The sequence below is a fragment of the Schistocerca cancellata genome, chromosome 1 (assembly GCF_023864275.1).
Source record: "Schistocerca cancellata isolate TAMUIC-IGC-003103 chromosome 1, iqSchCanc2.1, whole genome shotgun sequence".
NCBI lineage: Eukaryota > Metazoa > Arthropoda > Insecta > Orthoptera > Acrididae > Schistocerca > Schistocerca cancellata.
The window spans coordinates 780,440,770-780,468,295 of record NC_064626.1 but is presented as its reverse complement, the minus strand read 5'-3'; the positions used below and the strand labels follow the sequence as shown (position 1 = coordinate 780,468,295).

Sequence of the window (27,526 nt, the reverse complement as noted above, 5' to 3'; positions counted from 1 at the left end):
TTTTATATGTAACTTTTGACAGCGGGCCGTTTCCAGAATCTGACTCGAACCTGTGTAGGTGCCCTTTGGCACAATGCGTTACCAGCTCTATATGTCGTACACGTCTCAAGAGACTATCTCAAAGCAGCAAACTAGCGAGGGCTTATCTCAGTTCCACCAAACGTCCGTACGCACTTCTCCACGAGGTTGTGGCACTGGCACTCATAGGAATATGGACAGATAGCAGAGTTCCCTTTTTTTAAAGACGGTTAACCAGGTGTTGATGTTGTCACACACAGTTGTGACGTATGATGTATAACCTACAAGGCGTATCATTCTTAAAAGAAAGGAAGAATCACTATGTGTTTGCTTGGAGCGGTGTTTCCCAATGGAAGTGGCAGAGAATCTCCTAGTCATGAAACAAACTCGTCCATGTGGTTTCAAAATATTTACAGCGACACAATGGGCCCCAAGGAGCGACGTATAGACATACTATGATATAATATGTTTCCATTTGCGTATAAAATCTCTTCAATTGCTGTCTTTTGTATATAATATTCTTAGAATATTACGATTATTTATGTTTGTAACTGGAAAGTTTGTTGAATGGCGGAATTTAATTGAGCTGGTTCATTTGGTCGTTAGTATTTTCAAACATCTCCTGCGACATGAAACTTCCTGGCAGATTAAAACTGTGTGCCCGACCGAGACTCGAACTCGGGACGTTTGCCTTTCGCGGGCAAGTGCTCTACAATCTGAGCTACCGAAGCACGACTCACGCCCGGTACTCACAGCTTTACTTCTGCCAGTATCTCGTCTGCTACCTTCCAAACATTCATTCATTCTGGAAATATCTCCTGCGACAGGCCAGCCGGCTTTGGCCCTCAAACAATTAATAATTTAAACAGTTGCAAAACCTGTTCAAACCAATCTTGAGAAGGAACAATGGATCTTGGCCTCTAAAACAGTTAAGAATTTGAACAGTCACTAAAAATTTGTTTTTATAAAAGAACTGTACACAGCTGCTCCAGACGTACAATAAGAAAACTCTTTACTGTATTTAGTCAACATTCAGTTACCTAAGGTGAAAATTGAAAGAAATCCAATTACTCAAAATCTCGAAACCCAAAAATCATAATTGGTACCCTACTCCGTAAGGAAGTTAGAATTGTAATGCACAGCTGACAGCCACAGTTCCTTTACACTACCTGGCCAAGTTTTATCAGTTTTAAGAAAATATTAACCCAGAATCTTACTAATTAAGAACAGTGGGTAAGATACAAATATAGACGAAATCAATATCAATAAAAATAATAGCTCATTAAATTTAAATTGTACGCGTCTTTATACCCAGGTGTGCAGACATCGGCTCGGTGGAACACACAGAGAAAAATGGTACCTTCTCTGTCACACGCGGCTGAAGTAAGACAGCCATTTGTGCAATTCTCCGGTGTGCCCACGCCTTGTGCCAAATTACCTTAACGCACACAATTACAACAGGCTTCTACAACAGAGCGACATGCACAATTAATTACTTATTACAATAAGGCGAATCAATTGTACACGAATTCAAAGTATTGTCCAGCGTGGAAATGCTCGAGGCTGAAACTGCGAGTGAGAAAAAATAGCTCCTAAACAAATCACTACCGTATTGGCTATCTACACATTAATACAGAGCAGGACCGAGTATTATAAATCTATGACCAAACAGCGCACATTGTTAGCCATACTTTAGATAAGCACAACGTGCAGTTCCTCCCTTTAACCAAAAAAAAGAATAACGTCCTGTAGATCATCACTGACACTAGACTCCACCAGACAAGTGAATTTAACAGTTCAGACGACCTAAAGAAACGACTCGAGATGGAGTTTCTGGTGATCTCACACCGTTTATCAGACTGTGAAGACGAGACCAAGACCACAGCCATCAGCACGGTGCGGCTTCACTCGTCCTGCACCACCACCCCTAGGGCGAGCAACAGTATGTTGCATTCTCGTGTTATTCCGGTCAGCGGCGGTTACAAGACTGCCTGCCCCTCGCTGCCTGCGGTCACGTGCGTGGAAACAAGCACGTGACACCGACAAGCGCAGGCTACCTTCATTGACCAGCGTACGCTGCCTTCTCGAAAGTCGAAACAAGGCCCCTTTTCCACGCTTGTGCGCTGCTTAAAACTATTCCAGATCGCGGGGCGCTCCATCTCTCTATAACGTCTAACTCCTCGCTCCAGTGAAGCTGAGCCGTGGGAGAAATCTAAACGTACGTATCAGATTGGTCATATGTTAACTATCTGCTCCCTGTATTTCCTAAAAAGAGGAAGAAATACATATTAACAATCAGTAATTGCGAATCGTCGCAGCCACTTGTTATGGACAGTGTGTCTTCTTAGTGCATAAGTGAGCGCAGTGTGCTGTCAGATATCTCGTTCTGCCAATTAATATGATCGTTTCCAGCGTACCGTCTGAGCAGTACATATTGGCCGGCACAAACTCACAGACGAGTGGAGGCTCCATCCACCAAGTGGAGCAGAACATCGTACACGTGAACTATACTGGTCAAGTGGGCTCATCTGCAGATATAGCATTGCTGAGGGTGAGTTTACAAATACTGTACGATGGATTTCATATAATTCTTTACATTCCTTTATAGAATTCACATAGGATATAATGCAGGAGAAATGTCGCAGATCACTCACTGTTTCGATACCATAATGCAAAAGCCAAATTCAAGTTTCGTCATTTTATGGTCAGTCCTCAGTGACTATTAAAATAATCGAGTGTGGATCCTCCTTTAACATCTCTTATAACAGTTCTTAGTGCTCAATAACATGAGAGGATGATTATTCAGATCGCAATCAGGTCATTCACATTAAGTATTCAATGCTTTCAATAAACTGCTCATGTTAATTATTTGGGTGATCATTTTGAAAAACGTATGCGCGATATCTCTTTCCATTCCTCGCACAATCAGATAATGTGGCATTTGGAATGATCATCGTTAAAACGCATTCAGTCTTCCTCCTTCTTCCAAAAGTAACTTCAATTAGTGCCTTTTCTAGATGACGCATGTTTGGTCAAGTATTATGTACCAAGAGACATATTTACCCTGTCACAACTAATTCCATAACCATTATTCTTCTGGCCTTAGTAGTCTGAATTCACGAATACGAGTGGAGACATTTGTGGCGCACAAGTTTTCAACATTGTTAACCAGAATTCCAAGGAATTTGGAAAACAGTTACGACTTTTTTTTAGACAAAAATGGTAAAAGACCGCAAAACTATAAGAGCTGGGTCGGTTCAGTTTAAGAAACCCAAAATTGTTTAAACAGAGTTCCAGAGCATTTAGATATTTGCAAAAAAAAAAAAGGGAAATCTATAAATATCTCAAGTACTACAGTTCCAAACAAAGAATCACTAAATTTTCAAGTTTTACGCAAACCTGAAAGAAAAATAAGTTTTTCAGTAAAAATAGTGAAAAACAACAAATTTTGCAATTTTACCGTCCAGTTCGCTTATACCAACGATAGAATTTCTATTTATTGAATTTTAATCTGCAGTATTCTATTAAATGTGGAAAAAATTAGCAAAAACAGAATTGTGAAATAGCTATTGTATAATATTTCAGGAATGGGTACAGTATGTTTACTGGGGAGACTGAAATACAGATAAGTTAACTAGAACACAGAGCAAATTACCAGAAAGACAGAAAAATAGAACCAAACCTGACAACTATGTTTTATCTGCTTATACTATTAGTTTATTAGCAGTTTATTATCCGGAAGTTGTGGAAAATATAGAAAACAGCATCTGTTATATCCGTATTCAAATATGTTGTATTGTGCCTGAAGAGATACACTGAAGCGTCAAAGAAACTGTTATAGACAACAAGTGTCTGGCGCAGTTGTTAGGTCGGTTACTGCTCCTACAATGGCAGGTTATCAAGATTTGAGTGAGTTTGAACATGGTGTTACAGTCGGCACACGAGCGTTTGGACACAGCATCTCCGACTTAGAGATGAAGTGAGGACTTTCCCGTACGACCATTCCACGAATGTACCGTGAATATCAGGAATCCGGTAAACAAATTTCCGTCATTTCTAAGGCCGGAAAAAGATCGTGCAAGAACGGGACCAACGACGACTGAAGAGAATCAACGTGACAGAAGCGCAACCCTTCCTCGAATTTCTACAGATTTCAAAGCTGGGCCATCAACAACTATCAGGGTGTGAAGAATTCAACGAAACATCAGCGATATGTGTATCCTTGGTGACTGTACGACACAAAGCTTTACGTATCGCCTGGGCCCGTCAACACCGATATGGGACCCTGATACGTCTAGATACGACTCTGAGAGATGACACCTACGTAAGCATCCTGTTTCATCATCTGCATCCGTTCATATCCATTGTGCATTCCGACGGACTTGGGCAATTCCAGCAGGGCAATGCGACACCCCACATGTCCAGTGGCTCCAGTGGCTGAGTTTAAACACTTCCGCTAGCCAAACTACCCAGACATGAACGTTATTGAGCATATCTGGGATGCCTTGCAACGTGCTGTTCAGAAGATATCTCTACCCCCTGGTTCTCTTGGATTTATGGACAGCCCTGCAGGATTCATGGTGTCAGTTCCCTCCAGCACTACTTCAGACATTAGTCGACTCCCTGCCACGTCGTGTTGTGGCATTTCTGCGTGCTCGTTGGAGCCTTACACGATATTAGGCAGGTGTACCAATTTCTTTGGCTCTATTTATATTCTGCTAAATCTAACTCACAGAAGAGCTTGAATTAGTAAAAATTACTGGCGTTACTCAGTTTATATTACAAGAAGGAACTAATACTACTAATAAACTGTCATTATAGAAAATAAGAAAAAGAAAAACCGTTGAAGTAGAAACACGTGACAGAAAAAAAGGTGAACAGAAAGGGCTATGGTAATGTATTAATTAAAAAGTACAAAGTCCCTGTCCCACTTGAGTGCACCTGTTTAAAAATAAACACGGCCTTAACGTCTGTTGTACTGGTCAAGGGTTTCATACTGAGAGCGTCTGAAGATGACGCAAATTTTCAGATTTCTTTCTTTGAGAAGGTGGTAGTTTTCGTTGTAGTTAAGATTATAAAATTCATGAAATTGCCAATTAATATGTAATTCGCTGTGCAGTTGTCAAGTTTCTTGCTGTTGGAACACACTGTTTCCCGCACGCAGTTGAGTTCAGCTGTGGTCTCGTGTGCAGGTGTCTCCTCCGCTAGCTCTGGATGGAGTGACCGTCTCCACAGTGAAGCTGCCGGCGCAGGGACAGGAGGTAGAAGACGGGGCGAATGCAGTCGCCGCTGGATGGGGCTACCTGTCGGTAAGCACAGCCACAGTTTATCAGGAGGGTGACTCCAGCTACACTGGGAGCGATGGAAAGTGACTTGCCGCCATGTTACACTCGCCGATCCCCCAGCTTTATTTCTGTTGCTTCTCTTGAGTCAGTACGCTCTGTCAGTAGCTGACTACAGATCTGGGTACTCATCTACTCGTTTTTACTGCTTTTATTGCTGTTTCCTGTCGTTTATAAACTTTCACTTGCATTTCTGTTTTATGTCTTCATTCCTTTGGAGTTCCAATAGAGACAATCACGCAAGACAATATTCGCTTTCCCAGTTTCATTTATTATTTCTATTCTGTTCCCTGTTATAACAGCTATTAACATAGATTTGACAATCTCATAATGTTACAACATGCCATTGTTAGATTTAAGGTTGTTTCAATGATTAAACACTTTGTTTGAAAATTTTAAACAATTTTTTAATATTTAATATTTAATTTAACGTTTTTCTTCGTCATATATATCACTCTGCTCACCAGAAAATACGTATAACGTTACATACCAGTCGGGCTCCTCAGCTATTAACATAGATTTGACAATCTCATAATGTTACAGCATGCCATTGTTAGATTTAAGGTTGTTTCAATGATTAAACACTTTGTTTGAAAATTTTAAACAATATTTTAATATTTAATATTTAATTTAACATTTTTCTTCGTCATATATATCACTCTGCTCATCAGAAAATACGTATAATGTTACATACCAGTCGGGCTCCTCAGGCATGTGTTGTTTAAATTGACAAAACTGAAAATATATTGACTAATTATGATGAGGATCACCTTCGACGTACAAATAATTTAAAATTACGTTTATTGTTTAAAGTTTGAATTTTAAAAAACCATTTCATGTTTCTACTGGTGGCTTTTTAAGGAGATATAGTTTATTCTTATTCAACATTAAGTGTTTTTATAATATAATTCTCATAGCAACCTTGAGCAGAGTCCACATATAATAGCAGACTGTTCCGAGCATATAGGTTTTTAAAAATTGGTTCTAACCACACAGGCTGGCGAGGAAACGTGAACCAACACGTCAACATAATTAAATTTTGGTAATTATTTTCCGAAATTATGACTGACATTACAAATTAGGCGAAGTCATCGAGGCTAATAGAAAAAATAAAAAAATGGCAGACTGTCCTCTGCTGCTTGTTGGTAGTTAAAGGGATAAGAAACATGAAGCAGCCGGAATAAGGAAACTTGATTTACATATTTGTTTACATCTTCCCCACGGGGTTATTAATTAAGTTTACTGAACAGAATTCGTGACATTGTACTCTTTCGATACTACTCATACTCTATTGGCAAACGTCATTTTAGGAAGACAGGGCCACTTCTATCTTTGCTTATTCCTGTCTGGTATTGATTTCTTATGGAAGCATCTCATTTCTCCAATGACACGACCTGAGCAGTTTTCTACACTGGTGGAGCTGCAGCTGTATTAAGCTGTCGCAGAAGCATTCCCCATCGTAGTCAGCCTGCATTCCTCTGGTCGCGACGAGTAAACAAGTGATTGGAGACAAAAATAATTATTGATGTAAGACTTTTTGAAACAGAGGCGAATTAGATCACATGTTTCACAAATAAAATTGTGGCGTAATTTTTACGATGGTATTGGAGATGATATAACGAATTGTAACAGTTGCTGATTCACATAAATGGCGATTTACCCGTGTTTTGAGGATTAATCATTTCTAATTACCTTTACTTCATGATATCTACTTTATCAAGCAGGTAAATTACTGTCTTGAATTACGTGAACTGAAAACAATATATTAGCACACAGCCCTCTGGTTTGATGATAATGGATACTGTTTAAGGTTTGCTCTGTGTTTACGTAGTCTTAAGAGCTATTGTACAGTAATAAATCCATAGCGTGATGGTCACACAATTTAAACATCACGAGAGACACGACACTTCTTCTTTAGTATATTTAAATTCGGTCATGTCGTCCGCGACAAATAACTCCGTGCACAGTAGTCAGTGATTTAAGTCTGGACAACAGTGCTTAGCTTCTTATGCAATAAAAGGAGTAACGAAATTTATAACCTCATTAATAACAACTGAAACATAAAGCAAAACTTATGGAATGTTGTCGAATTATGGAAAAAGAAATTTACTTTCATTGATGTGTTTTAGTTTGAATAAGATCAAAATATTTTAACGACACGAAACACAACACGAAATCCAAATTAATACTTATTACGTAGACTTGGAATGCCACCATAAATAAGTTGCTAAATATTACGTACAAGTAATAAAGAAGAATAAATGACTTTTTTTATGAGTATGGCTTTCGTACTAATTACAGTAACGTCCCCCATAAGCAGAAAAGCAACGTCCTCATCGTGAGATGCGACAAACACTCTTTTAGGTACTTCATATAGCATCCGGTACTCGCACACTAACCTTCCAGTTAAGCTTGTGATATTTGTCACAATGTTTGGCTGGACACAGGCCCCTATACGCCACCTTCTGGTGTGTCGGTACTTTAAGTGACATTTCCATACAGGATGAAGCTGAATTCTACCGATAAAATATTTGAGCGCCAGAGGGATACTTTCTGGGTATTTTCGTACAGGTGACAAATAGTCTTCAGTGTGATTACGATTTACTCGGTTTGTTACACAGATTACCTACGTTTCTTTGGAAATTTCTTCACACAACGAAAAACTGTGAAATATGCGAATCATTATAACACAAAAGGATACAGCTCCGTGTAGGTGCCTATGGACAGATAAAAAACTACTGTGATATGACTGCCACCACCGTGGGATCAGTTTAGCAAAGCGTCTATGCGAAGCTCTTCCGTAGCTTTAATGAACAGTTCCCGAGATGCATACCGACAAACTCTTCAATAATAAACCTATCCATATTTCGCTCTGTATCACTGTTAACGTACAACTAACAGTAACGGAAAAAACAGATGTAACCGAACAGTACAGAATCCGTACTGTAACAAATAGGACTGAACCGGCTGCGCGTAAAATCGAGGTTTGGTAAGAGTCTTGGTGCTCGGTTCTTATTTGAGCCAGGAACATTTGGTTTAGCTCTCACCAGCCACCATCTGGTAGCCATTCGAATATGTGTCTAGCTGTAGCTATGTTACGATATATTAAGCAAAGTTTGAACTACAAACCGGAGATGGTGCCAAGGGAAACAGTGTGAATCAATTAATTCCTTTTGCAGAAGATATTAATTGTGTTGAAATTAATGCTCAGCTAATGGCGCCGTTTGTACTAGGCTACCACCCACATTTTACGCACAACAGAATGAAAAAAAATACTCTTGCATAGTTGAAACTTATAGGAATCAGTTCAGACTTTGCACGAAGGTAGATTCAGAGATAAAGTGAAAACGAAATTTTCTATCCAGTAATCTTCATCCCTTATCCAGATATAATGGTTTAAAGTCGAAGCCGGCCGGTTTGGCCGAGCGGTTCTAGGCGCTTCAGTCTACGGTCGCAGGTTCGAATCCTGCCTCGGGCATGGATGTGCGTGATGTTCTTAGGTTAGTTAGGTTTAAGTAGTTCTAAGTTCTAGGGGACTGATGACCTTAGATGTTAAGTCCCATAGTGCTCAGAGCCATTTGAACTATTTTTTTAAAGTCGAGATGAACAAAGCACATAAATGTCGTTCGTACGTGAACTGAATACGCGGAAACAATTTAAAGTGTATCAGATAAATAAAAATGCATTGTTACGATAAAATTTAAAACTCTCTTTCAGAAATCCAGCTTCATTCGGATATTACGTGCAATAAACATCGCTTCTGTGTTTCAAACTTGCGCGAATCAGTTCAAATTTTCCGAGAAAATAGACAAATACATGCAATTAATGGTCATCCTGTTGTTTTGTGAAATCTTCATCCGTTCTCACGATTAGCAGTCTAAAGTGACCATGAAATACACATAATATCTTCAAAAAATACTATGCTGTCTCGTAGAAAAGTTATTTTCAGACAAGGTAAGCTTACTTCGTCAGTTTTCGTGCAGGTCTGAAAAGCTGACGATATTTTGTCGCGCGTAATTTGTTTCATAGTTCTTCTTGTTTCAGACAATCATAATCATACGAAATTCGAACTTTTTTGTTGCAGCAATTCGCGGCAAAGTGGAAGTTGGAACCGAGAATGAAAAATGCTCCCATTATAGCACACAAAATGTCGACTACGTCCTGTCCATAGTTTGGGATGTTAGAGAAGGGAACTAGCCTTTCGACTTATCTGGTTGTACCAAAATCATTTAAACAAAACTTCTTCACGTATTCGATCTTTTTACGAGTTAACCTATTTTCCCAGCACAGTCAGGACTCCAAGCTGCTAGGTGTTAGTACACCTGCATCATGCAATTTATAGGCAAAAAGCCTCTATTTTCTTCTTGTCTAAACTGTCTCTCGTCCATGTTTCACTTCCGTATACGGCAACAATCCATACTAATACTTTCACAAATGGCTTCCTAACACTTAATTATAAATTTGGTGTTAGTAAATTTCTTTTTTTCTGTTACGCTTTTCTTGCCATTGCCATTCTACATTTTACATCCTCTCTACTTCGGCCAAAAAGCGAAACTCAGACACTACTTTAAATATCTCGTTTCTTAATGTATTTCTCTCAGCATCATCTGATTTCATTCGACTGCATTCGTTATCCTTGTTCTGCTTTTGTTGATGTTCATCTTATATTCTCCTTTCAGAACGTCAATATCTTTCAACGGCTCTTCCAAGTACTTTGCTGTCTCTGACACAGTTACAATGTCATCGGTAAAGCTCAAAGTTTTTATTTTTGCTCCCTGAACTTTAATTCATATTCCAAATTTTTCTTTGGTTTCTTTACTCTCTGTTCAGTGTGGTGGCATCCGTCAACCCTCGAAAGGTGATGGTGTAGCATACGTGGTTCAGAGACTGCAGCATCAGCTGTGTTTAAAAGTCCCATTCGAGAGTGTCACTGCCCATCGCAGTTTGAGGACGTGAAACGTGAGGGACTTCTAACAGAAGCCGCTCTCCCTTTCCATGTTGTCCTCTTCTTAATTTGTTCATGTGTGCGTTCAACCTCTGCAAGCTTGACCCCATTTCACGCAGTTAGTCGCCATATGGCACGATCATCAGCAGATCAGCAGTACTTTCCCGGTAAAATGGAAATGCCGTGTGGCTAGGGCCCAACGTCGGGTAGACCGTTCACGTGCTGCCTGTCTTTCGAGTTAACGCCTCTTCGGGGACTTGCGTGTCGATGGGGATGAATGAAATGATGATAAGGACAACAGAACACCCAGTCCCTGAGATAAGAGAATCTCCGACCCAGCCGGGAATCGAACCCGGGCTGTTAGATATGACATTACGTCGCGCTGACCACTTAGCTACCATGGGCGGACACTTTCCCCGTGATTTGTATTAATACAGGCTTTAGTCAGGTCTCTCATGCAGACATCCTTGAAGCGAAGGTGCGATCTACCGACTGGCTTCCCACCCTCCTGGACTACTCCACACAGTAGTTTTTTCGGTATTCGCTCAGAATACATGTTGTAGATATGTCCCAGTTAATTACTTTTGAATACATTGTGGAAGTGAACAGTAATCAATGTGTTACAAACACCGCAATAAAATAAATTGTGATCGAGACTGTTTTTGATAGTAAAATGTCCCTGTTACCTTCGATTTCGATAGCTCAGGAGGGCATGAATGCTGGTTGTTCTTGCAAGCTGTACGATTTCGGTGTTGCGTACTGTTGTGTACATGGAAGAGTCCATGTGATCTGAAGAATCCTTCGGAGACAGTGGAGGTGGAAGTTGTTCAGCCGAGATTCTTGCTTAGCAAGAGATGCCCATGTTTCACAGCTATTGAGAAGGGTGCTGATAACGAGTGTTGTTTACATGAAATTTAGTTTTTATTTTGAGCAGTCCATTGTAGCGTACTCTATTCTTCAAGTAGTCACTGCTTCTCCCGGCTCCTCGCTTGCAGCTGACGTAGAGAGATCATATCCACGTTTGATCGGCCAGGTATGAATCAGCACAGAGATTTTGGATAGATTCTGGAAGCTAGGATCTGTAATCATATTAAGATGGACCTTGCTTATACTTTCCCAGCTACAGTTGGCAGTGTCATTCGTCAGTAACTGTTGCAAACACTTCTGCCCTCTTTTTTTTATTCAGAACACAAATCTTCTAATTCCTCATACTCACTGAGTTGTAACCTTCTTCCTGGCTGGTTGTGAGACGTGAGTGTAGGTGTCTGAGAGAGACTGGCTTGTTTTACTTAATAATATCTGCACAGATCCCATCTTCACGTAGAGTCTTTTCACTAGCAGGAGAATCTATTGGATTACTGAGTTTTCCATAGTAGGCATTGCATGTAGTTATTATATAAGTACCATTTGTGTGATGGCGTCAGGTGTATCCCTGACAGCCGGCCTTTGCGGCCGAGCGGTTCTAGGCGCTTCGGTCTGGAACCACGCGACCGCTACTGTCGCAGGTTCGAATCCTGCTTCGGGCATGGATGTGTGTGATGTCCTTAGGTTAGTTAGGTTTAAGTAGTTCTAATTTCTAGGGGACTGATGGCCTCAGATGTTAAGTCCCATAGTGCTCAGAGCCATTTTAAGCGTTTTATCCCTGACAACTTCATTTTTCGCTACATTCAACTCGAGGTAGTGGTCAACCCAGCGTTCCATCTGCTTACCTAGAGCAATGTCCGCCCCCGGTAGCTGAGTAGTCAACGCGACAGAATGTCAATCCTAAGTGCCCGGGTTCGATTCCCGGCTGGGTTGGAGATTTTCTCCGCCCAGGGACTGGGTGTTGTGTTGTCCTAATCATCATCATTTCATCCCCATCGAGGCGCAAGTCGCCGAAATGGCGTCAAATTGAAAGACTCGCATCGTCGAACGGTGTACCCGACGGGAGGCCCTAGTCACACGACCTACATCAATAATGATTTCACCTGCCTTGGGCTTGAGAGGGTCTGATTTTAAGGCAAAAAGACCAGTTGCTTTCTTAATATACACTCCTGGAAATTGAAATAAGAACACCGTGAATTCATTGTCCCAGGAAGGGGAAACTTTATTGACACATTCCTGGGGTCAGATACATCACATGATCACACTGACAGAACCACAGGCACATAGACACAGGCAACAGAGCATGCACAATGTCGGCACTAGTACAGTGTATATCCACCTTTCGCAGCAATGCAGGCTGCTATTCTCCCATGGAGACGATCGTAGAGATGCTGGATGTAGTCCTGTGGAACGGCTTGCCATGCCATTTCCACCTGGCGCCTGAGTTGGACCAGCGTACGTGCTGGACGTGCAGACCGCGTGAGACGACGCTTCATCCAGTCCCAAACATGCTCAATGGGGGACAGATCCGGAGATCTTGCTGGCCAGGGTAGTTGACTTACACCTTCTAGAGCACGTTGGGTGGCACGGGATACATGCGGACGTGCATTGTCCTGTTGGAACAGCAAGTTCCCTTGCCGGTCTAGGAATGGTAGAACGATGGGTTCGATGACGGTTTGGATGTACCGTGCACTATTCAGTGTCCCCTCGACGATCACCAGTGGTGTACGGCCAGTGTAGGAGATCGCTCCCCACACCATGATGCCGGGTGTTGGCCCTGTGTGCCTCGGTCGTATGCAGTCCTGATTGTGGCGCTCACCTGCACGGCGCCAAACACGCATACGACCATCATTGGCACCAAGGCAGAAGCGACTCTCATCGCTGAAGACGACACGTCTCCATTCGTCCCTCCATTCACGCCTGTCGCGACACCACTGGAGGCGGGCTGCACGATGTTGGGGCGTGAGCGGAAGACGGCCTAACGGTGTGCGGGACCGTAGCCCAGCTTCATGGAGACGGTTGCGAATGGTCCTCGCCGATACCCCAGGAGCAACAGTGTCCCTAATTTGCTGGGAAGTGGCGATGCGGTCCCCTACGGCACTGCGTAGGATGCTACGGTCTTGGCGTGCATCCGTGCGTCGCTGCGGTCCGGTCCCAGGTCGACGGGCACGTGCACCTTCCGCCGACCACTGGCGACAACATCGATGTACTGTGGAGACCTCACGCCCCACGTGTTGAGCAATTCGGCGGTACGTCCACCCGGCCTCCCCGCATGCCCACTATACGCCCTCGCTCAAAGTCCGTCAACTGCACATACGGTTCACGTCCACGCTGTCGCGGCATGCTACCAGTGTTAAAGACTGCGATGGAGCTCCGTATGCCACGGCAAACTGGCTGACACTGACGGCGGCGGTGCACAAATGCCGCGCAGCTAGCGCCATTCGACGGCCAACACCGCGGTTCCTGGTGTGTCCGCTGTGCCGTGCGTGTGATCATTGCTTGTACAGCCCTCTCGCAGTGTCCGGAGCAAGTATGGTGGGTCTGACACACCGGTATCAATGTGTTCTTTTTTCCATTTCCAGGAGTGTAGTTATACACTGTCTGTATACCTACACATAAATTCAGCCACCAGTTATTTGAACCGCGTCTCTCTCCCTTCTTAACCACTGCTTCCCTTTCATGCCATTCGACTCTTGTAACAGCCGTCTGGTTTCTGTACAAGCTGTCAATATCCTTCGTTCGCTGTATTTTACCCCTGATAGCCTCAGAATTTCAAAGAGTGTATTCCAGTCAACGTTGTCAAAAGCTTTCTTGAAGCCTACAAATGCTATAAACGTAGGTTTGGCTTTTCTTGTGATGTCGTAGGGTCAGTGTTCCTGTACTCTTCCGGAATACAAACTGATCTTCCCCGAGGTCTTCTTCTACCTGTTTTACCATTCTTCTTAGCATTTTGCAATCATGACATATTAAAATGGTAGTTCGATAATATACACATCCCTCAGCACCTGCTTACTTTTGAATTCGAAATTATTATATTCTTTTTGAAGTGTAAGGGTATTTTTCCTCTCTCATTCGTCTTGCACCAGATCGTGAAGATTTGCCATGGCTGACTCTCTCAATGCTATCAGTAGTTCTTGTGGAGTGTCTTCTACATCAGGGACCTTGTTTCGGCTTACGGATTTCGGTGCTCTGTCAAATTCTTCTCGTAGTATCGTACCTCCCCTCTCATTTTCATTTACATCCTTCTCCATTTCTATAATATTGCCTTAAACTGCATCACCCGTGTGTAGACCTCCCGTACACGCCTTCGAACCTGCAGCTTTTCCTTTTCGTCTAGAACTGGTTTCCCAGCTGAGTTCTTGATGTTCATGCAGCTGTTTCTCTTTTCTCCAAAGGCCCCTTTAATTTTCTGTAGACGGTATCTACCTTTCACTTAGTGATATATCCATTTAAATGATTACATTTGTCATCTAGCCATTTTTGCTTACAAATTATGCACATCTTGCCAGTCGCATTTTTAGACGTTTGTATTCCCTTTCACTTGCTTCATTTGCCGCATTTTTATATTTTCTCCTTTCGTCGGTTAAATTAAATACCTCCTGTATTATCCAACGCTTGGTTTTAGGCGTTGTCTTTCTACCTATTTGATCCCCTACTGCCTTCACTATTTCCTTTGAAAGCTACCCACTCGTATTCTACTTTGTCTCCTTCCCCTGTTCTAGTCAACTATTGTCTAATGCCCCCTCTGAAACTTCTTTTTGAATTGTAACCTTTGGTTCATCCAACTTATCCAGGTCTTCCGTTGCCCTACCTTTTCCAATTCGTTCAGTTTTAATTTACAATTAACAACCCCCTGGAGGTGCCTTAGAATTTAAAATCTGGTACCGAAAAGTTTGTCTTACCATTATAAACTGACGGAAAAAAACTGCAACACCAATAAAGAGCTGTGCGATATAAATAAAATTTGGTAGGCGTATTTCTACATCTGAACGATTATATCCACTCAGATTTCGCGCCAGTCGCATAACAGTGGCGGTAGTAGCGCCGCTATGAGTATGCAAATCAGGTTTTCTTTAAATACGCGCTGTAACGGTCGTGAGCATTAGTTACGTTTGAGAGTTGACGTGTTCAGTTGATGTTAATCAGGAATAACTTTTAGACGACAAAGAGGAGACCATTATCAACACCTTATTGAGTTTGAATGAGGTCGTGAAACAGGTCTTCGAGATGCTGGTTGTTCTTTGTGTGACATAGCGGAAAGACTAGGAGAGAATGTAGCCACTGCACATGATGACTGGCAGCGGTGGTGACGGGAATGTGTGGTCGGAAGAGATACGGACTCTGGACGGCCATGTAGCACTTCGGATAGGGAAGATCATCGTGTTCGGCGTATGGCTCTGGCGGATCGTACTGCATTTGCAGTAGCTATTTGGGCAGCAGTTTGCCCCACAGTCACGCAACGAACTGTTACGAATCGGTTACTTCAAGGACAGCTCCGAGCCAGATACCCTGTAGCGCTCATTCCACTGACCCCAAACCACCACCATTTGCGACTTCAAGCGCGAGTGCAAGGAAAGGTTGGAGATCGGTTTTGTTTTCTGTTGATAGCTCGTTCTGCCTTGGTGCCAGTGTTGGTCATGTGCTGGAAAAGAGGCTATTTGAGGGCCTGCAACCAAACTGTGTGCGTGGCTTACACATTGCATCTGTACCTGGAGCTATGATTTGGAGTGTGATCTATTTATTTGACCTGTTCTGCTATCATTCCTGAACAGCATTCCAGCAGTGTTTAGCTAACAGAATACCGCTCGCCAATATACCGCCGTTGTAACCCAACATGCTCTACTGACTGTCGAGATGTTGCCTTGGCCTGCTTGATTACTCCATCTGCCAAAATCGAGCACAAATGCGACATCAGCGGATGACAACTCCAGAAGCATCCATAAAACACCATTAACTGTCCCTGTATTGACTGACCAAGTGTAACAGGTATGGAACAGCATGTCACAAAGTGACATCTGGAGCCTATACAAGAGAATGCGCTCACGTTAGCATACTTTCATTACGTACTGACAATTACACTAGTTATTAATGTACCAATATTTCACATTTGCAAGGGCTTATTTCTCTCTTACATTAACATGCGATCTTGCAGTGTCTACCTAGATAAATGTGTTCCCAAAATATTATTTACATTAATTATGGTTTGGTGTTGCAATTTCTTTCCTTCAGTGTATAATCCATCTGGAACCTTCCGGGGTCTCTAGGTCTCTTCCATGTATACTGCTTTCGTAATCCTTAAGCCAAGTGTTGGCGAGGATTACGTTCTCTTCGAAATTCTACCAGGCGGCGTCCTCTTTCATTCCTTTCCCCGAAGTCCATAGTCTCCTAATATTTTTACTTCTCTTTCTTTTCCTACTATCAAATTCCAGTCCCGAATAACTATTAAATTTTTGTGTCCCCTAACTATCTGAATAATTTCTCTCATCTCAGCACACTTTTTTTTCAATCTCTTCGCATCTGCGGAGCTATTTCGCGTATAAATTTGTACTGTGCTGTCTGTCTTGAGTACGATAATGCGTTCAGTATGCTGTTAGTAGTAGCTTATTCGTTATTAAACCTACCCCCGCATTACTCGTATTTGATTTTGGATTTATGACCCAGTACTCACCTAACCTGAGGTCTTGTTGCCCCTGCCACCGATCTTCACCAACTCCCACTATTTCGAAGTTCCTCCTATCCATTTTCATTTTTAAATTTTCCAACCTACCTGTCCGAATAAGTAATCTAACATTCCAGCCTCTGATCCGTAGAACATCAGTTTTGTTTCACCTGATTGCGACACCCTCCTGAGTAATCCTCGCGCGGAGATCCGAATGGGGGACAACTTTACCTCCGGGATATTTTACCCGAGGGATACCATCATCATTTAACCATATAGTAGAGCTGTATGCCCTCAGGAAAATTACGGCTGTAGTTTGAAGTTGCTTTCAACCGTTTCGCAGTACCAGCACAGCAATGCCGTTTCGGTTGATGTCAGATCAGATCAGTCTATCATCCAGACTGTTGCCCCTGTAACTACTGTCAAGGCTGCTGCCCCTCTTCAGGATCCATACTTTTATCTAGCCTCTCAACAAGTACCCTTTCGTCGTATCGCTAAGGCATGGTAATCTACTCATCGTCGATTTCGACGTCCATGGTTTCTAGGGGGGTGGGGGGGGGGATGCTCAAAATATTTGCCAATCATAGTAACTAATATACGAGGTTCGTCCGGAAAATACGTATAAAAGTTGAATAAAAACTTTATTTTACAATTATTCAGGTATTACAATATGGTCTCCTTCAAAGTACTCGTCCTGAGACGCTATACACTTCTGCCAGCGCAGTTTCCACTGTTGATAATATTGCTGAAAGTCTTCAGTTGTGATGTTGTTCAGTTGTCGTGTCGTTTCCGCCTTGATGGTTTCCACATCTCCCAAATGCCGCCCCCGAAGCACCATTCTGCATTTCGGAAACATGAAAAAGTCACACGGGGCTAAATCGGTGAATAAGGCGGGTGGTCTGTCACAGTGATCGAGCTTCGGGCCAAAAACTCGTGCACAACGAGCGATGTATGAGCGGGCGCATTGCCGTGATGAAGGATCCCTTTTGCCTACTCCGGTCGAACTCGCGCCATACGAACTCTGAGACGTGTCAAAATTTCAATGTAAAAATTTCCGTTCACTTTCTGGCCGGGAGGGACAAATTCCTCGTTAACAATGCCTCTAGAATCAAAGAAAACAATCAACATTGTCTGCTTGCTTTGAGATTTGAGCTACATCTCCATCTACATTTATACTCCGGAAGCCACCCAACGGTGTGTGGCCCAGGGCACTTTACGTGCCACTGTCTTTACCTCCCTTTCCTGTTCCAGTCGCGTATGGTTCGCGGGAAGAACGACTGTCTGAAAGCCTCCTTGCGCGCTCGAATCTCTCTAATTTTACATTCGTGATCTCCTCGGGAGGTATAAGTAGGGGGAAGCAATATATTCGATACCTCATCCAGAAACGCACCCTCTCGAAACCTGACGAGCAAGCTACACCGCGATGAAGAGCGCCTCTCTTGCAGAGTCTGCCACTTGAGTTTGTTGAACATCTCCGTAACGCTATCACGGTTACCAAATAACCCTGTGACGAAACGCGCCGCTCTTCTTTGGATCTTCTCTATCTCCTCCGTCAACCCGATCTGGTAGGGATCCCACACTAATGAGCAGTACTCAAGTATAGGTCGAACGAGTGTTTTGTAAGCCACTTCCTTTGTTGATGGACTACATTTTTTAAGGACTCTCCCAATGAATCTAACCTGGTACCCGCCTTACCAACAGTTAATTTTATATGATCATTCCACTTCAAATCGTTCCGCACGCATACTCCCAGATATTTTACAGAAGTAACTGCTACCAGTGTTTGTTCCGCTATCATATAATCGTACAATAAAGGATCCTTCTTTCTATGTATTCGCAATACATTCCATTGGTCTATGTTAAGGGTCAGTTGCCACTCCCTGCAGCAAGTGCCTATCCGCTGCAGATCTTCCTGTATTTCGCTACAATTTTCTAATGCTGCAACTTCTCTGTATCATCCGCGAAAAGCCGCATGGAACTTCCGACACTATCTACTAGGTCATTTATATATATTGTGAAAAGCAATGGTCCCATAACACTCCCCTGTGGCACGCCAGAGGTTACTTTAACGTCTGTAAACGTTTCTCCATTGATAACAACATGCTGTGTTCTGTTTGCTAAAAACTCTTCAATCCAGCCACACAGCTGGTCTGATATTCCGTAGGCTCTTATTTTGTTTATCAGGCGACAGTGCGGAACTGTATCGAACGCCTTCCGGAAGTCAAGAAAAATAGCATCTACCTGGGAACCTGTATCTAATATTTTCTGGGTCTCATGAACAAATAAAGCGAGTTGGGTCTCACACGATCGCTGTTTCCGGAATCCATGTTGATTCCTACATAGTAGATTCTGGGTTTCCAAAAACGACATGATACTCGAGCAAAAAACATGTTCTAAAATTCTACAACAGATCGAAGTCAGAGATATAGGTCTATAGTTCTGCGCATCTGCTCGACGACCCTTCTTGAAGACTGGGACTACCTGTGCTCTTTTCCAATCATTTGGAACCTTCCGTTCCTCTAGAGACTTGCGGTACACGGCTGTTAGAAGGGGGGCAAGTTCTTTCGCGTACTCTGTGTAGAATCGAATTGGTATCCCGTCAGGTCCAGTGGACTTTCCTCTGTTGAGTGATTCCAGTTGCTTTTTGAGTCCACATCGGATTCGTAAAACCAGGACTTGTCTCCAGTGATGACTCGGTTGAGAAAGTCCCCTCGTTCCTCTGCTTCCAACCAATCCTCACAGCACTCAACCCTCTTTGCTTTCTGTTCTGTCGTCAAGAGCTTCGGTACGATTTTCGCACACAATTTCTTCATTTCAAGTTTTTGTGTCAGGATTTCGGGAACGATTGGTTTGGGGATTGACAGCTCGTCAGCAATCATTCTGACTGTCAATCTACGGTCTTTAGAACACAAGCCCGAATTTGTTCAACATTTGCATCGGAACTCGATGTCGACGGGCGTCCTGGGCGAGGGTCATCGTTCACTTCTTCTCGGCAATCCCGGAACCTTTATAACCACTTGTTCACGGTTTGTTCCTTCAGAGAATTGTCTCCGTAAACCTGTTTCAAACAGTCAAAAATCTCACGACCATTCTTTCCTAGCTTTGCAAGAAACTTGATGTTGACGCGCTGTTTCTCAATCAGAGAGAGCTCCATGCCGACGGCAGGTGAAGAAGGGTAACTGTCAACAAGCTGCCGCACACTCCCACCTTCACGCAGAGTGCTCTGACTCGAACTGAGCGTTGATAGGATTGATTACAGCAGTAGTCCCATCTGGCGGTGACTGCAACCTGTAAAGTAAAGACATTATTCAACTTTTACACGTATTTTCCGGACAAACCTCGTGTAATATCATATGGATAAAGAGCATACATACATGTAATAGCTAAACACGTTTTTCTGCGAGGATGAAATATTTGGGTGTGGATATATTCCTGGGGAACTCTAATTTTTATATTTTTTTGGGTGGGAATGGTTAAGTTTTCCGCGAGGAGACTATTTGGTCCCTCAGATACACTCCCTGTTACACGTATTGTTAGTGGTGTGAGAACAGACACAAAATTATGTGCTTTTAGAGAGTGAGGAGAATCTACAATAGGTAGTATCCAAGAGTGGGGATGCATAAATCCAAAATTTTAATGGCTATTTGTGTCCTACTGCACGACATGACCAATGCCATACTGAATGACTTGAACACATGTGTCATGTTATACATCATGATATCACGTATCATGTTCCTTTACTTGATGCAATGTATTACATATATGGCATGGGTACTAATAATAACAATTGAAGAGCGCGAATATATCAAGATGTTTTGATTTAAATGTCTCTGAAGCTGCGAGATAAGTCAAAAGCTAGTCCCCTTCTTTCACAGAACTCTAAGGAATTTAAAATACGAATTGGGGTAATATCCACATAGAAACCTAGATGTCGACCCCTATGACTACCATCTCTGCCCACATCTAAACAGCTTGTGGTTGCCACCGTTTCTGGGTCTAGTCATTAGGTTATGGCAACTGTGGCTATAAATTTTGCAATATTTCAGATCTACACTTCAGTGAGGGAGTCAACTTACTGCAGAAACTTTCTAACAATGAGAATTGAGCTAAATGGGACTGTGTCCACATATAATTACAGTTTCTACATAAGAAGCGCAGTCTTTTACTTCTAGGCCGACGTATGATGACAGTGCCTTTGAAAACATTTCATAATTATATCCAGAATTCCACTAATAAATTTTTTTGCAGAGTGATTACGGGAACGACACGCTGGCGCCATGGCTTCAGAAAACCAACTTAACAATCGTCAACAACCAGGAATGTCAGAAAGACTACAGTTTTAATCTCATCCTGCCAGAGCACGTTTGCGCGGGAGACCGTTATTCCGGGATTTGTGGTGTAAGTAATTTTCAATTTTTTTACGTTGATAATCAAGCATATGGATATTTTAGACAACTACGGGAGTAATAATTACTGTTTATTCTAAAAGATAATTTGCTAACTTTTGTTAAAACTAAATAGAAATACCTGGAAATCGTATTCCTGAGATTTTCTGATACGTCTCATTTTTACGTTACATCCGCTTCTGTCCAACGGCATGACAAAGGAAATACCTGTCAAATGATACCAAATGGAAGATACAAAAATAATTTACTGTACAACTTCAAATCAATGTCACAATGTTTCTCTTATTTCTGTATATTGTATTTATATTTCTTGATTAGCGCGCGCGTTTGTGTGTGTAAATGTACGAGACATACAAGCACTTATATTGCCAACATTTATAGCATTAACTGGCCAGCTGTTTATTCAGTCGTTATCTTCCTTACCTGCCATTTCATCCTTCACGTCCACTATTCAATCACAGATCTAATATAGATCCACAAACCTTTCAATACCATCCTACCAAATGAGTTTTTCTATCTGTAGCTTTCACATCTGTCTTACTTTTTTTCTGGTCATCAGTATTCTGACTGGTTTGATGAGGTCAGCCAAGAATTCCTCTTCTAAGCCAATCTCTTGATCTCAGAGTAACACTTGCAACCAGCGTCGTCAGTTATTTGCTGGATGTATTTCTGTCTCTGTCTTCCTCTACAGTTTCTGCCCTCTACAGCTCCCTTTAGTACCATGGATGTCATTCCCTGATGTCTTAACAGATGTCCTATCATCCTGTCCCTTCTCCTTGTCAGTATTTTGAACATATTCCCTACCTCTCCGATTCTGCGCGGCACTCCTCATTTCTTACCTATCAGTCCACCTAATTTTCAGCATTCGTCTGTAGCACTACATCTCAAATGCTTTGATTCTCTTCCGTTCCGGTTTTCCCACAGTCCATATTTCACTACAATACAATGCTGTACTCCAGATGTACATTCTCAGAAATTTCTTCTTCAAATTATGGCTGATATTTGACACTAGTAGACTTCTCTTGGCCAGGGATTCCCTTTTTGCCAGTGCTAGTCTGCTTTTGAAGTCCTCCTTGCTCCGTTCGTCATTGGTTATTTTACTGTCTAGGTACAGAATTCCTTAACTTCTGCTACTTCGGACCATCATTCCTGATGCTAGTGTTCTCGCTGTACTCTTTTCTACTACTCCTCATTACCTTCGCTTTTCTTCGATTTGCTTTCAACCCATACTCTGTACTCATTAGACTTCATTCTATTTAGCAGATCATGTAATTCTTCTTCACTTTCACCCAGGATAGCAATGTCACCAGCGATCCGTATCACTATTATTCTTCCACCTTGAATTTTACTTCCACTTCAAAAACTTCCTTTTATTTCCATCATTGCCTCTTTGATGTACAGATTGAACATAAGGGGCGGAAGACCATATCCCTGTCTTACCCCCTTTTTAATCCGAACACCTCGTTCTTGGTCGTCCACTCTTGTTACTCCCTGTTGGCTCTTCTACACATTATATATTACCCGTCTCTCCCTATAGCTTACCACTATTTTTCTCAGAATTTCGAACATAAAGCATCATTTTACATTGTCGAACGCTTTTTCCAGGTCGACAAATCCTATGAAAGTGTTTTGATTTTTCTTTAGTCTTGCTTCCATTACCAACGCACCAACGCAACTTCAGAATTGGCTATCTAGTGCTTTTACCTTTCCTAAAGACAAACTGATCATCATGTAACACATCCCCGATTTGTTTTATATTCTTCTGTACATTATTCTTGTCTCCAACTTCTATGCATGTGCAGTTAAGATATTTGTGTGATAAATCTCGCACTTTCCAGCTCTTGCAGTCTTCGGAATTGTGTGCACAATATTTTTCCGAAAGTAGGATGGTATATCGCCAGGCTCATACATACATTCTACACAGTAACGTGAATAGCCTTTTTTTTTTTTTTGCACTTCCCCCAATGATTTTAGAAATAATGATGGTGTGTTATCTATCCGTTCAGCCTTTTTTGAACTCAAGTTCCCCAAAGCCCTTTTAAATTATGATTATAATAATACTGGATCCACTGTCTCTTCTATATCGACTCCTGTTTCTTCTTCTATCACATCAGACAAATCTTCCCCCTCATAGGGGCCTTCAGTGTATTCTTTCCACCTATCCGCTCTTCCTCTGCATTTCACAGTTGCATTCCCGTTGCACTCTTAATATTAACACTCTGTCTTTCAATTTCACCGAAGGTTGTTTTGACTTTCCTGTATGCTGAGTCAGACCATCCGACAATCATTTCTTTTTCGATTTTTTCACACTTTTCATGTAGACATTTCGTCTGAGCTTCTCTGCCTTTCCTATTTATTTCATCCCTCGGCGACTTGTATTTCTGAATTTCTTAATTTCCCTAAACACTTCTGTACTTCCGTCTTTCACCGTCTTTCCCATGGCTTCCTCGCAATTACCTTCTTTGCACCTATGTCTATCTTTCCAACTTCTGCGATTGGCCTTTATAGAGATGTCGATTCCTCTTCAACTGTACTGCCTACTGAACAAATTCTTGTTGCTGAATCCATAGCCTAAGAGAATTTGAAGCGTATCCCGTCATTCCGTAGTACCTCTTTGCTTACTGATTCTTCCTGAATAGTCTCTTAATCTTCCCCTGAATCTATATCTGCTCCTTGGTACGCTTTATAACCTAGTATCTGATATCGAATTCTCTATCTGACCATTATGTAATCTATATGAAATCTTCCCGTATCTCCTGGCCTTTTACAAATATATCTTCTACTCTTCTGATTCTTGAACAGAGTATTTGCTATTATTAGTTGAAATTTACTACAGAAATCAACTAGTGTTTGTCCTCTCTCATTCCTGAACCCCAAGCCATTATTCTCCTGTAAACTTTCCTTCCCCTACAACTGCTTTCCAGTCCCCCATTGAGTACTGTATTACCTTTTCAACATCCTCATATACTCTCCCTATCTCTTCAGATTTAGCTTGCGACGTCGGCATGTATACCTTAAATATCGTTATCGGTGTTGGTTTGCTACCGATTCTGATGAGAACAATCCTATCACTGAACTGTTCACAGTAACACACTCTCTGCCCTACTTTCCTACTCATAACGAATCCTGCTCCTATTATACTATTTTCTGATTTTGTTGATTTTAATTTGACCAGTAATCCTTGTCTTCTTTCCATTTTACTTCACTACTACATCTATTCGAAGCCTTTTCTTTCCTTTCCTCAATACAGAATTTACTTGTTTATACCGACAACAGCGATTCTTACAATGATTCCTAAATGGTTTTAGGATGTGATGTGCTCCAGATGTTCCCCCACCAACATCGTAATCAGTTTCTATTGGATTAGTTCTCTTCTCTGTAAAGCTAGGAGAGGCAGTTGGGCATCTGGCGCTTTCAGAGCCTGTGGTATGAGGCGGCAATGCAGAAATCGGTGATGTCAGCAAAGAGGTACTCAGGGGATGTACATTTATTCTGACGCAAAATCAAGTGTGGTGTGCGTACTGTAAGACCTTCGGTACACATGCCATCAGATTATTTGACCTGTCGCTCTAACGAACTAGGCGTGTGTCAGCAATATGTCTCGTGGTCTTCTTGTGGCGTGTTTATCTTCTGCCGTTAGGTCAGACGATAGAAATGCCATTTGCACGGTTAGAGTAGCAGATTGACGGTGACCAACTTTAAACAGAACTTGATTAATTTTCACACACATTTATTAAAATAATAACAAGCATAAACATTACGTAATTTGATTCTGTATGCGATTTACAATTGACAATCTGAAGTTCCTTTGGTCTTGGTACATTAATCTTATTCTCACATATCTCTGATACTTGACAAAAGTGCCTATACATTTATATTCATGGCTATGTACAGGAATATGATAATCTTACTGGGCACAGACTGAAACTTGACTATCAGCTGGTACAGACAAATGCAGGCTAATGCAGACTGACTAATCGGAGGTCTGTACACCTGTTATAATACCTTGCGCGTTCAGGTATCACTGCGCGAGGGTGATCCACGAGGAGAAAAGGTTTTACGTTAGCAGCAATCTCATTGGCTGCGTTACATATTAATACATGGATCGGCGGAAGCAGAATTTGGTCCATCTCTAAGGCAGCGCCATCTCGTAGTGCGGAGACGGACGAGCGCTGCGCCTGCACTGTTGTGCTTAGCAGGGCATGCTCTAGTGGGAAAGTTGTGTATGCACTGACTACGCAGGACTATGTACACAACATCAAGTAATTGTTATTAATAAATATTTGCTAACAAAATTTGCTTGCAGACCGTAGGAGTCTAGGGGTGATAAACACTATCTTTCAGTAATTTTACATAGGCAGGAAATGTTGCCATTAATAAATAAATGAATAACTTTGTCATAACCAAAGACGTACGATCTTATGTGAACTATATCGGTTGTATATTCGTGTTACAGAATTGCGTCATATTCGGCAGTCGTCGATAGGATGTTTTTCGACCTTGTCTGTGGTAGACCATGCTGTTGTACCGTTAATAGTTTATGATCAGTGCGAAAAAGTTCATTTTATGGTGTTTCTTAAATAAACAAACTATAGTGGCATCCTGTGTAAAAAATTTTTTGCACAAAGAAAACCTTCCCGCTTCATTACGTAAAACATAGACAGCAGTATCGCACTTCCGGAATCCGACAGCGCTGCTACGGCTCTGCAATGGGACACAAAACTACGAGAGCATCTCCACATAACGGATAGGGAGAATTCCTACGCGGCGGCTCACTAAGTCAGTTCAAGGACGGAGTGGCTTAATTATCGCAAAACTCGAGTGGGGAATCGTGGTCACTTATACTGTACGCCCCTTATACCACCATCTACGGACTCACCTGCAAAACTGAGGTTTAGTAGGAGTAGGGGTTCTTGCAAAGTAAAGTAAAAGAAAAATATAGATTGCGTTTTAAAAGACATCGTTAAGAAGACACCGTTAAAAATTATTTATTTATTATTTCCACAAGTGCACCCTCGGTCTTTTCGTATTATCAGGTGGAATACAGCGAAAAATTTCCAAATTTGAGAATATCGAACAACGTATATATAACAGGTATTCAATAGATACTCGAATTTAAGGTCTCATAACATTAACGGAATCAAAGATCACCACGAAATACGCAGTGTATTAGTGCTTTCTTATAATGTGAATAAGACTGAAGTTTGTTGTTGTTTATTTCTGTTTTATAACGCATTGATATGTTTGCAGGGGGATTCTGGAGGACCTCTTTATGTGAACGAGCAGCTTGTGGGCCTGGTTTCCTTTTCTCGGTACTGTTCAGGCCTTACACCACCGAGCGTCTACACCAGGGTCCCAGTGTTTGTCGACTGGATCAAAGAAAACGCACAGTAGTTGATCGCCTTCAAAAATAAATAAAGGAAAAACATAGACGACGTGAAAAGGCGTTTTATTTATACCCTTGCTTATTTGCTGTCTCAATAATTAACAACTTATCTGCATTTCACGTTATCCAAAGCATTTTTCACGTTCATGTTACTAACCAAACTATCATGTAACTCCTTCTCCTTTTATAGTTCCGATAAAACTGAAACTATGTAACCGACCGCCGGCATGGTAGCTCAGCGTGTTCGGTCAAAGAATTATCTACCCTCTATAATAATAAGAATAAAAAAACTGAGTGACTGGATCAACTATGAACTTGAATGGGTGTCACGGAACGTCCGCCCCGAACAAATGCAACGAACAATTACGAACAAAATGAGACAATCCAAGAAAACAAAGATAAAAACCGGCAGTCCAAAACGGTCCCTTGCTCTTTTGAGGAAACTCTACAGAGTATATTCCAGGTAGCTATATGTTGTGGTGAACGACAAAGAAGGGTACTTCCTTGACTGAATCTTCCACTCTGCAATGTATACTGGTAGATTGAAGCTTTGAGGCGTAGTGGAGTGTACTCTGGCAGACTGAAACTGTTGGGAGTGCTTGAATGGTTCAATCGGTAGAGCACCACTGTGAAACCCAGTCCCAGTTCAAGATGTTACGTCATAGCGTATGCTGCGCCGCAGAGTGGGGGCTACGTTCTGGTACAATTATGTGTACAACGCTTGAAGCCTGCAGTGACTATGAGGGTGAGATCCGTCGGCATTTGTTGCAGCTCAAAGACACGACCTTAGCTGTACTGAGAATAGCATACAGTTACTGCCTGTACTAGGATACTGAAATCGAGCATTACATAATTAAAACCAAAATATGCAACAATGCTCCTCAAAAACAAACGAATGAGAAGAAG

At 41.9% G+C, this 27,526-nt stretch overlaps 1 protein-coding gene across 1 annotated transcript in view; it reads left to right on the top strand.

Moving 5' to 3' along the window:
- Positions 1–26,662, top strand: part of LOC126162301 (trypsin-1-like) — a 67,427-nt gene extending 40,765 nt beyond the window's left edge. Inside the window, exons 3-6 of the mRNA XM_049918723.1 lie at positions 2,431–2,569; positions 5,211–5,327; positions 21,077–21,226; positions 26,485–26,662. Coding sequence (XP_049774680.1) covers positions 2,431–2,569; positions 5,211–5,327; positions 21,077–21,226; positions 26,485–26,628 — 550 coding nt within the window. The 3' untranslated portion in view covers positions 26,629–26,662. The remainder of the gene's footprint in view (positions 1–2,430; positions 2,570–5,210; positions 5,328–21,076; positions 21,227–26,484) is intronic.
- The last annotated feature ends 864 nt before the right edge of the window (positions 26,663–27,526 follow it).